Consider the following 18,513-nt stretch of genomic DNA (forward strand, 5'->3'; position numbering starts at 1 on the left):
TTAGGAGGTAGAATGGATACGATCTATTTACAGAATAGTCTGGAGAGTATGGAACAGGTAAGTTTTTAGAATGACCCCAGTTTCTGCTTAGTTAAAAATAATATTCAGAAAGGAAGAGGATAGGATGAATAGAGAACAAGGAATTTTTAGTACAGTAAAGCTGTTTTGTATGCTACTATGCTACTGGATACGCATCATTATACATTTATCAAAATCTATGTAATGCACAATACATGAATGAGCCCTAGGTAAACTATGACCTTCAATTAATAATCATGTAACAATGTCAGCTCATCAAATGCACCACATTACTGCAAAATATTAATAATAGGGGAAATTAGCAGGGTGGGTAAATGGAAACTCTCCATACTTTCCACTCAATTTTCCTGTAAACCTAAAGCCATTCAAAAAACTAGTCTATTTTTTTAGAAAAAATAGAAGGTGTGAGAAATACCAGTTTGAGGTCTCCCAGCACCTTGGGCATGCCACTTTAAATTAGCCATAGAGAAGGATCATCTTCTTGAACAGTCTACACAGTAAGCCTGAGGAAGCCCTATCTGTACACTTCCTTAGTATCCCAACATCTGCTTCAGAGGACTGGGTTCCAAGCCTTTCACATTTCTTTCACAGCATGATAATGTAGCTCGAGATGTGACAGGAGAGAAGTGGGCATGCATCCCATCACAGGAGTGGCACAACCTGTTTGCCCCTTATGAACCCAGCTTTCCTGAATTATATCAATTTTGCTCATATATTGTGCATAAGCCTGAGCCTGAATACAAATTCTACAGCCAGTTTGTGCCTATGGATGATTTATCACAGCCATAAAAATCTGGGGCTTTTCAATTCATGAATCTCATGGTTCCAATGTGAAACAGTACACAGACTGCAAGCTGCATTTCATGTGATTCTAATGGATCCATGAATACAGGAGCAATAGAGGAATAAAAAGGATGATTTAAAAAAATCAAAAAATGTGGAAAATCTCCAATGTGACCTTTAGAAAAAGGTGTTCTAGCAACACTTTGCCCAGCAGGAAACCAACACGTATACCCAATAGAAGACTTTGTCCTCAAGATAAAAATAAATAATCAGAGAAAAACAAACAAAAAGCAAAGCCAACTCCTTCTTTGCATACAGATCTATAAATGGAGTGTGACCCGAAAAACAAGGAGTACAGAATACATGACTTCAGAGTTTAGGAGTGACATTCCTGATTCCCAGCTATTGCAGACACACTTCTAGGGATATGCAGCTCATCACCTCTCAAGGTCATTTACTAAACTTCAGACAGGTCTGACGCCAGGAAGGGACTTTTTGTTGTTGAGCTAAACTCTATATCTTGAATTGTTCTACCCAAAGTTCCTCATTTTCTATATATGAACCAAAAAGAACAAGTCTTCCTTCAAAACTTAATGCATCCATTTAACATATATTGGGCATACATAGTGAGCGGTATGGACTGAATGTTGTATCCCACCCAGCCCTCCCCAAAGTCACAAGTTGAAGCCCTTACCTCCGATGTGATGGTATTTCGAGGTGAGCCTTTGGGAGGTAATGAGGTTTAGATAAGGTCTTGAGGGTGGAGCCCCCCATGATGGGATCAGTGACCTTATAAGAAGAAGAAGAAAGACCAGTGCTCCCTCTCTCTCCACCATGTGAGGACCCAGCAGAGAGAAGGAGGCCATCTGCAAGCCAGGAAGAGGACTCTCACCAAGAACCAAATCTGCTGGCACCGGGATTTTGGACTTCCCAGCCCCCAGAACTATGAGAAATAAATTCCTATTGTTTAAGCCATCCAGTCTATGGTATTTTGTTATGGCAGCTGAGCTGTGACAGGCATTGTGCTAAGCATTGGTTATACAATGGAGGACAAACAAACTCAGTTCCTGGATCCACGGAGTTTATTATCTAGAAGGACGGATGCATTATAACAAAAAGTACACACATAAACTCATGTGACAATTACTAAGAAAGAAAAGTACTAAAGTATATGAAGGAGAAAAATAGAAAAGGGTGATTTAAATTGAGGAATATCCAGGAAGGCCACTGTGAGGAGGTGACATTTGAGTAGACTTGAGAAATGAGTCAGTGTTGGCTGGGTCAAAAGCATAGAACAGTGTTCCAAAAATAACTAGCTTAGTGAAGGCCACAGAGCAGAAAACTAACTGTGATCTTTGAGGAACATAGCCAGGGAAGCAAGAGCACTGAGAAATGAGATTAAATACAGTTAGACAGAGGGCATGCAGAATGCCCCTACAGCTTTGTAGAAAGTCTTGAAATCAAGTAGTGCTGGTCTTCCAACTTTGTTCTTTTTCAAAATTCTGTTCCCCATTCTAGAGCCTTTGAATATATATATAATCTTTTCCAGTTCTATTTTTTAAAAGTCTGCTGGGATTTTAATGGGGATTGCATTGACTCTATAGCTCAGTTAGGACGATTTGCCATCTCAACATATTGAGTATTCCAATCCATGAATATTGGATATCTCTCCATTTATTTAGATCTTCTCTTGGTGACATTTTCCACTAAATTTTCTGCTAAAGGTATAACTTATACATTTTTTTAAAAAAGTATTCCTAAGAATACTTTTGGTATTATTATAATTTTTTTAAAATTTGTTTTCCAGTTGTTGGTTATTAGTATGTTAAAATACAATTGATTTTTGTATAGGGACTTTGTTTCTGGCAGCCTATGAAGATTTATTTATTAGATTTAATTTTATTAGAAGACTTTTAGGATTTTTCACAAAGCTAATCATGTCATCAGAAAACAGTGTTACTTCTCCCTCTCAAGTCTGTACACCTTTCATTTCTTTTATGCTTGTTGATCAGACAAGGACCCACAATATGATGTTGGGGAAAAAGCATCACTAAGTATGTTGTTAGTAGTCAGTTCTCTGTGCTGTTATCAGGGTGTGGAAGTTTCCTTTTATGTATTTATTTATTAATCATGAATGGGTGGTTAATTTTGTCAGATGCTTTTCTGTATCATTTGAGATGATCATGTGAATTTTGTCCTTTATTTTGTTAATGTGGTGAATCACATTAATTGGTTCTCAAATACTGAAACGAGCTTGTTTCCCAGGGATAAGACTACACAGGAATATGATGTATTATACTGTTTATATATTGCTAGATTCAATCTCCTACCATTTTGTTGAGTATGTTTATACCTAAGTTCATGGGAGATATTGGGCAGTGATTTTCTTTTCTTGTAATATCTTTTTTGGTTTTTGGTATCAGAATTATGTCAGTTTCATTAAATGAATTAAAAAACATTTTCTCCTCTATTTTCTGAAAACGTTTACGATTAGTGTCATTTATTTGCGTGTTGGCTAGAACTCACCAGCGATGCCATCTGGGCCTGGAATTTCATTTGCAGTGAGGCTTACAAATCCAATATACTTAATAGATAATTAATATGCAGATTTTCTGTCTCTTTTTAAATCAGTTTTTATAAGATGTGTTTTTAAAGAAATGTATCCATTTCATTTAAGTTGTTGAATTTACTGGCATAAAGTTGTGCATAATATTGTCTTATTATTCATTTAATGTCTAAAAGATCTATACTGAAATTCCCACTTTCATTCGTGATATTAATAATTTCAGTTTTCTCTCATTTTTCTTGATTATTCTTGTTTGGGGTTTATTAACTTTATTAAACTTATCAAACAACCAACTTTTGACTTTGCTAATTTTCTATGTTGTTATACATAATCTATGTCTTTCTTTAAAATTACTTTGAGTTTAGCCTGTTCTTATTTTCTTTTTTATCTTTTCTGAGAGGGAAACTAAGAATCTCAAATTTAAGCATTTTCTGTCCCTTATATAGGCATTTAAAGCTATAAACTTTGCTTTAAGCATTATGTTACCTGCATTCCACAAATTTTGATATATTGTGTTTTCATTATTGCTTACTTAGAAATAATTTTTATATTTCTTTTATGATTTTTTTCTTTGACCCATAGGTTTAGAATTATGTTATTTAAATTTCAGTGGGAATTTTCTAGATTTTTTTTTTTTTTTTTTTGCTTTCTACTTTAACTCAATTATAGTGATAGAACATACTTGGTAAGATTTTATTCTTTTGAACTTGATTGAGATTTAACTCTATGGCCCAATGAATGATGCATCTTGGTGGATGCATACTTGAAAAGAATGTGTATTCTGCAATTGTTGGGTGTAGTGTCCTATAAATGTCAATTACATCAAGTTGGTTGATAGCATTTTTTAGATCTTCTATAGCCTTGTTAGTCTTTTGCTTACTTGTTATGTCAATTTCTACGGGAATGAAATTAAAATTTTGACTATATTAGATTTTTCTATTTCTCCCATTAGATTTGTCAAATCTTATATCATAAACTTTGATGCTTCGTTATAAAGTACAAACATATTTAGAATTGCCTTTTTGGTGAAATTGTTTCTTTTATCATTATGTAAGGTCCCCCTTTACCCCTTGTAATACTCTATGGCATAAATTCTACTTTGTCTAATGTTGAGATGCCTCACAAGCTTTCTTATGCTTATTATTTGCATGGTATATCTTTTCCCTTCTTTCTCAATCTACCTGTGCCTTTATGTTTAAAATGCTTGTAAACAGCATAGTTTTCCAGTTTTACAGTTGTTAATGATGGGAGGTCTAGTCAGATAACTGTTATTCCATCATGGCATGTAGAGTAAGTCCCACATTCCTTTTCTTGGTACCATTAATATGCACCATCTTTCTTTTCCAGTTTGTGGTGCCCTGAAGGCAGGAAGTGATGTATAGCTCTATTAAAATGCATTTGTTAGCTGAAGCCAATTGCTTCAGGCTATTAGAATTTCATAGGTCATTTTTGTCTAATTGGAGGCAGTGCTTTTCAAACTTTAATGTGAATAAAAATCATTTGGAGACCTACTTAGATATAAACTCTGATTCATGAGATCTGAGATAAGGCCTGGGATTTATGCCAGCAATGTGGGTCTGTGTGCCACACTTTGAATAGCACAGATGTGTAAGACTTGCTAGCTCACAAAGAGTCATCCAGGTCTTCTATGTCACAGGGCACTAACTTGAATGACTTGATGTTGAAAGGTGAGTATGTGAAAGTGTGAAGCTAGCAGCTGTAATAAAACAGAGGATGGTGGGACCAGAGGCAACCTGAAGAGTGCTAGCACCACCAAAGTCATTCAAATTTAGCTATTTAAAACACTATGCTACCAAAAAACCCCATAAACTTGGGAAGTAAATTCAGGTCACATCCAACTGTTTATGATTCCTGTTCAATGTCTTTATCCGTAAGTTAATTTTAAAAATGGAATCTTCAAATCCAAATTGATGATGATCCATGTGTAAAAGGCCTTTAAGTTCAGTTTGCAAAGAGCAATTGATCCACCTTGGGTTTGGCCATGACTTCTTAGATACAACAACAATAGCATGACCAATTTACAATATGTTAACTTGGCTTTATTTGGCCTAATACATATCTCGCGCTGCCCTGCTCATGTTTTTTCCCACTTTATCCACAAAGATATCTTAAAATTTACATACATAGGTCTTCATAAAATCCATACATCTCTCTCTCTCTTTATATACATATATAAAATAAATCTATAGATTATAAAATTTGTAAATATATATACATATATATATATATATATACACATACATTTATTTATCATAAGGCTTTCACTTATCAATATGTATTTAAGGTTCCTCCATGTTTTTCCATGGCTTGATAGTTCCTTTCTTTTTAGCACTGAATAATATTCCATTACCTGGATGTGCTCCAGTTTATTTATACTTTACCTCTTTAAGGACATCTTAGTTGTTGCCACATTTTGACAATTTAGGAAAACTGCTATAAAAAATTCACATGCAGGTTTTCATGTGGATATGGAGAAGGAGGAATGGGAGGGAGGAAGAGGGAGGAAGAGGAAGGACAGAAAGCATAGGAGGGAGAGGAGGAAGAGAAGGGAAAGGGAAGGAGGAAGGGGAAGATGATGGAAATGGGGGGGGAGAGAAAGAGGGAAGAACAGAGAACAGAGTAAGAAGGAGAAGAGAGGTAAAGAAAGAGGAGAGGAGAAAGAGGAGATGAATGGGGTATATTTATGCTTCTCTGTAGCATTACATACAAGAAGAGCAAGGGAACAAATTCTATAGAATTTGTTCCCTTGCTCAGGCAATGGAGCAACTTCTATAGAACAGTAAGGGGAGAAGCTGTGACACAAGAATATTACACCCAGATAAGTTTAATTCATGTGTAAATACAACAGAAAAAGATTCACAGATATGCTGTCCCAGAAAATATACCACTCTTACTAGATATATTGCTCAAAGAACTATTCTAGTTGAATAAAGATGCATTAAAATAAAGAAATGAATGATGGCTAAATCACAGAATAAAGAGGTATTCAACAAGCATTGAAACCTTTTGAACATAGAATTCAGTCCAAATAATGACTATAAATATGGATGAGATAAAACAAAAGAATGCACATGCCAAATATGTATCTTAGAGAAACCGTAGAAGATTTAAAAACATAACAAAAGAAAAAAATCAGAGTAAACTGAGTCTAAAATCTCAGATCTATCAACCAAAAATATGATTGAGTAGGTGGAAGAAGGGGAAAAAAAGCTATTCCACTATCTTCTTACATAGGCAGAGATATGAATATATGTTTTCACTTTTGATTCTGAAAAAGAAATAGCAGTGCATGCAAATTTAAGCCTAAAGGAAACCACTGGAGGTTAAAAGAAGATGCTTAATTTCTAGTGGGGGGAAGGTGGTGGGAGAAACACAGTAATAACAATGGCAACTGAATGTTAAACTTTATGAAAATAGTTAAGAATGCATAAAAATCATGTAAACATGATAGCAGTAAGAACAAATGTATTTATATCGTAATACCTGTCAACTGTATTTCAACAAATTAGATAGTCTATCTACAAAAAATGGACAAATTTCTAGAAATGCACAACCTACTAAGACTGAACCATGAAGAAACAGAATATCTGAATAGACCTATAACTAGTAAGGAGATCTAATCAGGATCTAATCAGAAAAGCCCAGGACCAGATAGCTTCACTGTGGAATTCTACAATTTAAAGAAGAATAAACACCAGGACTTTCCTGGTGGCTCAGTGATTAAGAATCCACCTGCCAATGCAGGGGACAAGGGTTCGATCCCTGAGAAGATCCCACATGCCATGGAGCAACTAATAAGCCCGTGCGCCACAACTACTGAGCCTGTGCTCTAGAGCCCATGAGCCACAACTACTGAAGCCAGTGTGCTGTGCTCCACAATAAGAGAAGCCACCGCAATGAGAAGCCCGCGCACTGCAACACAGAGTAGCCCCCGCTCTCTGCAACTAGAGAAAGCCCACGTGCAACAAAGAAGACCCAATGCAGCCAAATAAATAAATAAATAATTTTTAAAAAGGAGAAGAAACACCAATCTTCATCAAACTCTTACCAAAAAAATTCAAGAGGAGGGAATACTTCCTAATTCATTTTACAAGGCCAGCATTACCTTGATACTAAAGTCCAAAAAAGACACTACAAAAAAAGAAAACTACAAACCAATATTCCTAATGAATGTTGATGCAAAACTTCTCAGTGAAATACTTGCAAATTGAGTTCAACAGCATATTAAAAGGATTATGTACCATGACCAAGAAGGATTTATTCCTGGAATGCAAGAATGGTTCAACATAAAAAATTTTATCAATGTAATATAGCACACTAACAGAATGAAGATACAAACCACATTATCATCTCAATGCAGAAAAAGCATTTGAAAAAATCCAGCACCCTTTCATAATAAAAACTCAACAGGCTAGGAATAAAAGGAAACAACCATAATGTAACAATGGTTGAGAAACCCAAAGCTAATGTCATACTCAATGGTGAAAGACTGAAAGAATTTTCTCTAAAATTAGGAACAAGACAAGGATATCTTCTTTTACCATGTAGTACTCAACATAGTACTAGAAATCATAGTTAGACAATTAGGTAATAAAAAGAAATAACTGGAAATAAACTGGAAAGGAAGAAGTAAAAGTATCTCTGTTGTCAGACAACATGACCTTATATGTAGAAAATGCTAAAATTAGACACACATATGCAAAAACACACACACAAAACTATTAGAACTAACAAATTAATTAAGCAATGTTTCAGGATACAAAAATCAATGCACACAACCCAGCTGCATTTCTATACATTCACAATGAACAGTCTGAAAGGGAAATTACAAAAACAATTCCAATTACAATAATATCAAAAAGAATAAAATACTGAAGAAAAATAACAAAAAGGCAAAAGGCATGTATACCAAAAACTAAAAATTTTGGAAAAAGAATTTAAAACACAAATAAATGGAATGAATCCTGTATTCATGGATTGGAAGACTTAATATTGTTATGATGTCAATACTACCTAAAGCAACCTATAAATTCAATGCAACCTCTATCAAAATTTCAATGATGTTTTCTGCAGAAATAGAAAAATCCACCCTAAAATTCATATGAATCTCAAGGGATGCCAAATAGCCAAAACAATCTTGATAAAGAACAAAGTTGGAAATCTCAAACTTCTGAATTTAAAATGTACTACAAGCCACAGTAATCAAAACAGTGAGGAACTGGCATGATGACAGACATACAAACAAATGGAATAGCATAGACAACATAGAAATACTGTCCCATAAGTGGTCAAATGGCTTTCAACAATGGTGTCAAGATTTCTTAGTTATGACAACAAAAGCAAAGGCAATGACAACAACAAAGAAACAGATAATTTGGACTTCATCAAAATTTAAAAAAAAAATTCTGCATCCAAGGACACTATCAACAGAAAGAAAAGGCAACCCATGGAATGGGAGAAAGTATTTGCAAATCACATATCTCATAAGGGATTAATATCCAGAATATAAAAATCTCCTATAAATCAGTAAGAAACAAACAAAAACAACTCAATTAAAAGTGGGCAAAGGACTTGAATAGAAATTTCTATAAAGAAGGTATGCAAATGGAAAATAAACACATGAAAATATGCTCAACATCTCTAATCATGAGGGAAATGCAAATCAAAACCAAAATGAGATCACTTCATCCCCATTAGGATAGCTATTACAAAAATAAAAACAAAAAGCCAAAACAAAAACAAGAGTTGGTGAGGATTTAAAGAAACTGGAATCCTTATGTCTTGCTGGTGGGAATTTGAAATGGTGCAGCTACTGTGGAATATGGTAAGGTAGTTCCTCAAAATTATTAAACATAAAATTTCCATATGATCCAGCAGTTCCACTTCTGACTATATACACAAAAATATTGAAAGCAGGGACTTGAACAGCTGTTTTTATGCCTATATTTATAGCAGCATTATTAAATAATAGCCAAAAGATGGAAGCAACCCATGTTCCTGGACAGATGAATAGATCAATAAAGTGTGGCATATACATACAATGAAATGTTATTCATCCTTAAAAAGCAAGGAAATTCTGACACAATGACAAAATGGTGAACCTTGAAGACATGCTAAGTGAAATAAACCAGTCATAAAAAGACAAAAACTGTATTATTTCACTTATATGAGGTACCTAGAGAGTCAAATTTATAGAGACAGAAAATAGAATGGTGGTTTCCAGGGTCTGGGGAAGAGGGGAATAAAGAATATTGTATATATATTTGCAAGATGATGTGATCTAGAGATAGTAGTGATATTTGCAGAACACTGTGATTATACTTAATGACACTGAATTGTACACTTAAAATGATTAAAATGATAAAATTTATGTTATGTATATTTTACCACAATTTTAAAAACAAAAATAAAAAAACAACAAACAAGCATTTTAATAATATATTGTAATATCTAGGTAAATTTGTTTTTTTAAAAAAGTGAAGTTTATTCAGTAAGTAAAATACCAAAAAATAACAATTTAAAAACTAACTTTAGAAGACTATCCATTGAATAAATTGGAAAAAGAGCTAATTATCTCCTAAAAAGGAAGGGATCAGACAGCTTCAAAAATAAGTTGTTGGGGCAGGGGTGCAGTGGAACAGAATAATATAGGAGCAAAGTTTTTGTACACTATTAAGATAAGGTAGTATTAATCCAAGTTAAATTGCTATAAACTAAGATATTAATTGTAATGCCTAGGCTAACCACTAAGAATATAACTCAAAAAATATATAGTAAAAGAAACAATAAGGTAATTAAAATGGTATGCAAAACATATCTACTTAACACAAAATAGGCAGTAATGGAGAAAATGAACAACAAAAAAGATGTAAGACATATATAAAATGAATAGCAAAATGGCAGAAGTGAAGTCTTCTTTATCACTAATTACATTAAATATAAATGGATTAAACTTTCTGATTAAAATGTAGACATTGGTAGATTGAATTAAAAACCACAATTCAACTATTTGCTGTGTAGAAGCTACTCGCTTTAGATAGAGACAGATAGATTGAAATGATATAAAAGGATAGAAAAAATATTCTGTACAAACAATAATCAAAAGAGAACTGAAGTGGCTATGCTAATGATCAGAAAAAGTAGACTTTAAAACAAAAATTTTATGAGAAACAAAGAACATTATATAATGATAAAACAGCCATCAATAAGAATATATAACAATTATAATTATAAACATATACACATGTAACAAATGAAGAGAAATTGATAAAATTGAAGGGAGAAAGAGGCAGGTCTACAAAAATAGTTGGAGACTTCAATATCCCACTTTCAGTAATTGATAGAACAAGGCAGAAGATCAACAAGTAAATGAAAACATGAACAACACTATAAACCAACTAGACTTGATGAAATAGACAATATGAATTGCCCTATAGCTATGAAAAATTTAATTCACAATTTAAAACCTCCAAAAATATGAAATCTCCATGCCTGGATGGTTTCCCTGGAGAATAATGCCAAACACTTAAAGATGAATTAACAGCAATTTTACATAATCTCTTCCAAAAAATAGAAGATGATTTCCTAAGTCACTTTATGAGGCCAGTGCTACCCTGATATCAAAACCAGACAAAGACGCTACAAATAAAAGTACAAACCAATATTTCTTCTAAGTTTAGATGCAAAAATCCTCAACCAGAATATCAGCAAACAGAATTCAACAATATATGAAAAGAATCATAGACCATGACAAAGTGAGATTCATTCAAGATATACATTTGAAAAAACAATCAATTTAATCTACCATATTAATAAGTTAAAGAAGAAAAAGCATATAATTATGGCAAGTAATGTAAAAAAAGCATTTGGCAAAATCCAGTACCCACTCATGATAAATATTCTCAGCAAATCATGATCTTTTGGCTTAAAGCAATTATAACTATAATTAATGCAATTCCTATCAAAACCACAGAATTTTTTTATATAGCCATAGACAAACTTATTCTAAAATTTGTATGGAAAATGCAGGCCCCAGAATAGTTAAAACAATCTTGACAAAGAACAATAAAATGGGAGGAATCACTATGCTCAGTATTAAGGCTTACTCTGCAGCCACAGTAATCAAGACAGTGTGCTACTGGCAAAGGAATCAGCACATAGATCAATGGAATGAATAGAGAACCCAGAAATAGACCCACATAAATATGTTCAACTGATTTCGGACAAACTTAAATAGTAATTAAATTAATAAGTGGTGCTATAGCAATTGGACATCCGTAGCCAAAAAAAAAAAAAAGAGAGAACTCAAACTTCACACCTTATACAAAAATTAACTCAAAACTGATTGTGGACCAAAATGTAAAATGTAAAACTAAAAAACTTTTAGAAAAACAAGCAAACAAACGAACAAACAATCCCAGATTCTCTTCAGGGTCTAGGGCTAGGCAAAGAGTTAGACTTGATACCGAAAGCATGATCCACAATAGAATAAATTTATAAATTAGACCTCATAAGAATTAAAAACTCTTCTTTGTGAAAGACCTTGATAAGAGGTTGATAAAACAAACTTCAGAGTGGGGGAAAATATTTGCAAACCACACATCTGGCAAGAAACCAGTGTCTAAAATATATAAAGAACTTTCAAAACTCAACATTAACAATCCAGTGAGAAAATGGGCAAAACACATGAAAAGGTATTTCACCAAAGAGAATACACAGATAGCAATAAGCACATGAAAAGGTATTCAATATAATTAGTCGTTAGGGAAACACAAAACCACAACGCGCTATCTCACCATGCCTATCAGAATAGTAAAATAAAAAACAGTGACAACACTAAATATTGGCAAAGAGGCAAAGAAACTGGATCATTCCTACATTACTAGTAATGTAAAATGGTACAGTCACTAGAAAGCAGTTTGATCCTTTTTTAATAAAACAACATGCTATTACCACAGATGCAGCAATTACATTCTTGGGTATGTATCACATATTAATAAAAACATGTTCACACAAACCTACGCACAAATGTTCACAGTGGCTTTATTCATAATTGCCCAAAACTGGAAACAACCCAGATGTCCTTCAATAGGTGGATTGTTAAATAAACTGTGCTATATTGGCCTCTACCAAGCAAAAAGAAGCAATGAACTATTAATACACATAACAATTTGAATGAATCTCCAGAGAATTATACTGAAAGAAAAAGTCAATCCCCAAAGTGTGATTCAATTTATTTAACATATTTGAAACAACAAAATTTTAGAGATGGAGCACACATTAGTGTTTTCCAGGTGTTAAGAACAGGACTGGAGGGGAAGAAGTGCAAAGGAGGTGAGTGTGGTTATAAAAGAACAATACAAATCTACACATACAATAAGATTGTGTAGAATCAAATGCACACACACACACACACACACACATACACACACACACAGAAATGAGGGCAAGTACAAATGAGATATCTGAATAGAATCAGTCAATTGTATCAACGTTAATATCCTGGTTTTGCAAAATGTTACCATTGGGGCAAACTTGTTAAAAGATATTTTGAGATCTCTCTGCATTACTAATGATAATTGCATGTGAATCTATAATTATCTCAATAAAATATCAATTAAAATAAAGACTAGATAATGTCATTCTGAATTTTGAATCCTAATCAAGAATCTGACCTCTTTCAAATAGGCAGTTGGGAGCTATAGAAGCTGGTTGAGTATGGATGACTTGATTATAGGGCTATGGATCAAAAGAATCAATATGATGATAGTAAGTATGATGAATTAAAGGAGAAATTACTGAAGGCAGGGACACAGAAAACCATAATCAGGGATCAAGTAAGAGGTGATACTGAAGAGGGCATTGCACCCAAGGAAGTATGGACTAGATCTTTGCCTTTGGTCAGTTCAGCGATGACATATCCAACAGACATTCACTTTGTCCAAGCTCTTTTGTAATTCACACAGTCTGTGAGAATCTGACTATAAAGCAAAGGCATTTCCAAGTTATTTCACTATGTTGAACTAATTCTTTTATGCCATATTTTTAACATTTTGGTTAAAATGAAACATTTTTACTCCTTGGTTTCAATAATTTTACAATTTTGTAACTGTAAGTGACATAAATTTTCTAATCACTGTGATAACTGGCATGTTTTTAAAAATAATTTTTAGATATTTGAAGATTGGAAAAATATATTAGACTTGTGGTTTTAATTAATTTTAATTAAATGTTTAAAACTTTTGATTAGATAAGTTTGTAATCAATATTGAAAGGTCTGAGGACTTTTAATTTGTTAATTTTTAATGTTTTGATTTATTAGTCTTATAAGCAGAATTTAAATGTTCAAAGAAATATTTAATGAATTTATACATTGTTTAATTGTGCATGAAATAAAATATAACAGGAGTGATGCTCCTCATGCATTAAAGATTACTGTCATCGAATTGCAGATCTGGAATCTAAGTCCTTCTCTGCCTCCTTGACACCAGGCTGCCCTGGCTAGGTTTGCATCCTCTTTTTACAGCCTTCTGGAAGGAGTAATGGATCTTACCTTATGGGGTTATCCATCCTGGACACTGTGAGGAAGGCAGCAAGATTGGCTGTGTAGGAGGAGCACACAATGAGGGTGAAGAGCCACCAGCTGCCCATCACGATTCGCATGGCCATGGAGTTCGCTGAGGATTCACCACCTGCAGGAGGCACGCAAAGGGGATTGGTCCTGGGCTTCTGCTCTTGCTTGCATCTCCAGAGAAATTCTCTGCCCTGCAGCCAGGCATAGGGAACCACCCCTGGTGGTGAGCTGGGGATCAGGAAAGTGACTGCCAGCTGGTTATGGTGGGCTCTGACAATTCTGGGGAAAAAGTGCTAGGACCGCCAATCTTGGAAAGGGATGGCAGACCACAAAATACGGAAAAGCTAGGATTGGCATTTTTAGTGACAGGATGTTTGTCAAAATGCCAACAGCAGAGTTCTGAATATCAAAATCTTCTAGTTAGAAGATTCTACCTCACTGTGTTGAGAACTTTCAGGGCTGCAACCCTATGTAATGTCCCTTTCCATTTTAAATTCACATGGAACAGTCTCAGGAATTCTGTAAATGTAAAATTACCTCCTACCTGGAGAATTTCCTGGCTTTCTTTTAAGAAATGAGATGCACCATATCACTTTTATTATTACTCAGCCCTCACTAGATGACCTTTATTTTTCCTATGATTTTCAGAAATCACTGCGTGTGACTTGTAGTCAGAAGCTGCCTCTTTGAGGCCAATTGTTTCTCCTTGTTCCCTTAGGTGGTAGCAGAAGAAAACTCCTCACTGACTATTCTTATATAACCTCTCAAGCAAGTGATACATACATTTGCCATGGTGCAAATAAGGCTAGGACTCACGTTAGGAAATTTGCAATTTGTTGTTTCCAGTCAAAACTGCACAATCCTGTAACTCCCCAAGTGCTATCCAGACCTCTCAGAGACAGGAGACTTTGTATCTCAAGAATGGCTGGAGTACCGCTTAGATGATTGCAAAACAATTTTGATTTTTTATCCCATTAAGACTTCAAATTTAAACAAGATAGAGTTTCTGACAACCCTGTCTGCATAACAATCAATCTAATGTGGGAGGCAAGGAAAGTGCAAAGCAGAACTCCAAGGTTAATTTTATCTAAAGTGGAAAATCAGGACTTGAAGTTAAGTTCCGTGTTGTCATTTCATTTAGTTCCTATCTGGTATTACTCAGAGAAACTGGGAGCAGCATGATATTAGGACTACCTTAGAGATTAAATAAAATTGCATTTAAAATGACTTTGGCAAAATACGTTCCTCCAAGCCCCTGGGGCTCTTCCAACATTGAGAAACCAGGAGGGTACCTTGCTGTACGAAGGCTCCGTAGACGATCCAGATGGCACTGTTTAAGGTGGCAGAAGCAGATGGCCGGGGCTGGGCAGCACTCTGAGCCCTCACAGCCTGTATCCGGTTCAACACAAATATCAGCACGCCAACCACAGGGATGGCTGCTGCAATGCAGGCCCACACGGCAAAATCAAAAGGAGCAAAAAGGGAGAAGATGCTGATTTTCTCCTCGGGCTTCTTGATGAGGATGCCCACCGAGTAGTCCATGTACCGCTTGCTGAAGTCCACCACGCTCTCCCTCTCCGGGGTGATGGTGATGGCGGAGATGGCTAGGTCTGCTCTCTGAAAGGCAAACCCATCTCATCAGACAGCAGTCCTCAGTTTACCACTAGGTTCTACCCTGGGTCAAGGCCTGTCCTCTGCCCTTTGGGTTGTTCAGTTCAGAGGAAATGGATTCGAGAGTTGACACCTCGTGACTTTGAATGTTGTAAGGAAAATCCAGCACTAAGGTGTCTGTTATTACCTCTTTCACCTTACAAATTTCTCTCCCAAACCCTAAAAACTCCTGGAAACCACTTCTGGAGGAAAGAGTCTATAACCATCTTCATTCTTGTGTGAATTACAGTTTTTCCTCACTTTCTTAACAGTCTCCTTAGTGAACTATCTCCTTTCTTTTGCTGGTATTTCCCTCTTACCACCCACCCCCATCCCCGCCCCAACTCCCTTCTATCTTCTTCTGGCCTTATCTACATCCTTGTTATACTTCAAGGCCACAGGGACACTCCATTTTTCCATCAAACCTCTCCAAATGCCATTAGCCCACACAGGTATCTCTCTTTTCTAAAATGCTTTAGAAGTTATATGGTGAGTATACAACTACCTTGAATCTCATTAGTGTATCAGGCCTAGATTGTTTTATATGCAGACTCTATGTCAGAGAATAACATTCTCCAAGAAAAAAGGGGTCATCCACTTCCTTTGATCTTCTGCCTGCCTTAACTCATGGCTTCTCAGACATATGGGCTGCTTCGTCCTTTAGTAAAGCCATGCTGTGAAGGGGCTCTCTGGGCATCCTGTGCTGAGACCTCAAAAGCACCTCCCAAGACTTTTGCTTTCCAAGATGAGCTTAATTTAAAAATAGACAAAGAGGGCTTCCCTGGTGGTGCAGTGGTTAAGAATCTGCCTGCCAATGCAGGGGACACGGGTTTGAGCCGTGGTCCGGGAAGTTCCCACATGCCACGGAGCAACTAAGCCTATGTGCCACAACTACTGAGCCTGCGCTTTAGAGCCCGCAAGCCACAACTCCTGAAGCCCAGGTGCCTAGAGTCCGTGCTCTGCAACAAGAGAAGCCACCACAATGAGAAGCCCGTGCACCGCAACAAAGAGTAGCCCCTGCTCGCGCAACTAGACAAAGCCCACAAGCAGCAACAAAGACCCAACGCGGCCAAAAATAAAGAAATAAAATAAATAAATTTAAAATGCCTTAAAAAAATAGACAAAGACCCATTAATAGTCTCATGCTCTACTAACTGAGCTAGTCGGGCACCCAAGACCCCATTAAGATGGAACTAGATTGTGAGGTTAAAGCTGCCAAGACTGGTGGAGACTAGGATCCTTATGCCTAGGTGGATGTTAACATAAGAGCATTAAAATGTACAGTGATCATCTCTATCTTGGCTCTGGGGTCTCTTAAGTAGGAGGCATCGTCAGAACTAGGTTTATTTTAGAATGACCAGTTGTGACAGCTGATCCAAACTACATATTCAAATTGGGGAAAACTATATAGAAGGATTTTATCAGGTCCAATATGCGGGCTAGAGGGGCAAATATACTGACTTCTAAACTGTGAAATCCAACAACATACCTAGAGTAAAGAGAAAAAATGGTGGAGGTGGCCGTGTCAGAGATCTCAGACTTGCCACATTTGCATCTCTGGTTCTTGCTTCTCTTCTCAGAAACCCATGATCCAGGGAGGTTTTCTGGTTTTTCTGGTTTATTTGTTTGTCTGTTTTGGTTTTGTTTTGTTTAAGTCTGGAGCATATTTAATGACAGAGAAAGAAATCTAGGGGATCAGGATAGGTTAACAACATAGGATGGAGAGAAACTAATTTATGAAACCAGGTCCAGAGGAGGAACAAGAGAGTTGACTCGTGATGCTGGTGGAGGGGTGAGCTGTAACAGGAGGGAAAACACTCCCCCTACCCCGAAACTGGAGGCGAGGGCACGTGTCTGCAGATATGAACTTCATAGGAAGTTGAAGTAGAATCTCATGCCCAGATGTCTCCATTTCTTTCCCTAAAGTAAGAGCACTTTGCTTTCTAATTTAAGATAGAAGATTATTAGGTTGCTTGAGGAGAAAGATAAAGTTTTGAAACAGTCTCTAAGGAACGTAGCCAAGGGGCCCAATAAAGGACATGTTAAGGAACTGTCCCGAAGGCCCAGTTGAGTTGGGAGGCCACACATTGTTCATACATCCATCTGGACAAATTTGTGATTTTCTCCTCTAACTGCATACAGCAAGCTGGATGTCAGAGTCAGAGGGTAGATAATACAACCAGGTCAGGGTTTCAATGTAACAAGAAATCAAGAATAATTTAGGAGAATCATACAGGATGAAGGGAACAGGGGTTTATCTGGACGACCACAGAGGATGCACCAGGAAAGGATGCAGTATCAGAAGGGCACAGAAATCTTAGAGAAGAATGAACCTCAAATACATTGCCAAGTGAAAAGGGCCAGACACAAAAGACCACATATGGTATGACTCCGTTTACAGTAAATGTTTGCAAAAGCAAATCTATAGAGCTAGAAAGTAGATTAAAGGTTGCCTCCGGCTGGGGTTGAGAATGGAATTAACTGTAAATGAATATGAGGGATCTCATTGGGGTGATGGAAGTACTGTAAAACTAGATATGGTGAAGACTGCACAATTCACTAGATTTCCTAGAAATCACTGAATGATACATCTGAAATGGGTGAATTTGATATATAACTTTTTCCACAATAAAGTTGTTGTGTGTGTTTTGTTTGTTTGTTTGTTTTTTAAGCTTAGGAGAAACCGGAGAGAATACAAGCCTCGTGTCTGCATTCATGGGTTATAAAGCAGAGGACCTGTGTTTTAGGAACAAAGGCCAGAAAGAGTCAGAAGGACGACAGGATTTAGTCATGGATTGGGACAGTGACAGTGACATGCAAGACGCTAACAGGATGCATGGGGGCAGGTCCTCAAAGGTCACTGGAGGTGAAGGGGGTCAAA

General features: G+C 36.1%; 1 protein-coding gene across 2 annotated transcripts in view; it reads right to left on the reverse strand.

Moving 5' to 3' along the window:
• Positions 1–18,513, reverse strand: part of GRID1 (glutamate ionotropic receptor delta type subunit 1) — a 678,013-nt gene that overhangs the window by 97,018 nt on the left and 562,482 nt on the right. For both annotated transcript variants that reach the window (XM_082629921.1, XM_082629922.1), the window contains exons 11-12: positions 15,275–15,599; positions 13,962–14,100 (exon numbers count right to left, since the gene is read on the reverse strand). In XM_082629921.1, coding sequence (XP_082486047.1) covers positions 13,962–14,100; positions 15,275–15,599 — 464 coding nt within the window. The remainder of the gene's footprint in view (positions 1–13,961; positions 14,101–15,274; positions 15,600–18,513) is intronic.

The sequence above is a fragment of the Mesoplodon mirus genome (assembly GCF_964341445.2).
Source record: "Mesoplodon mirus genome assembly, chromosome: 2".
NCBI classification, from domain to species: domain Eukaryota; kingdom Metazoa; phylum Chordata; class Mammalia; order Artiodactyla; family Ziphiidae; genus Mesoplodon; species Mesoplodon mirus.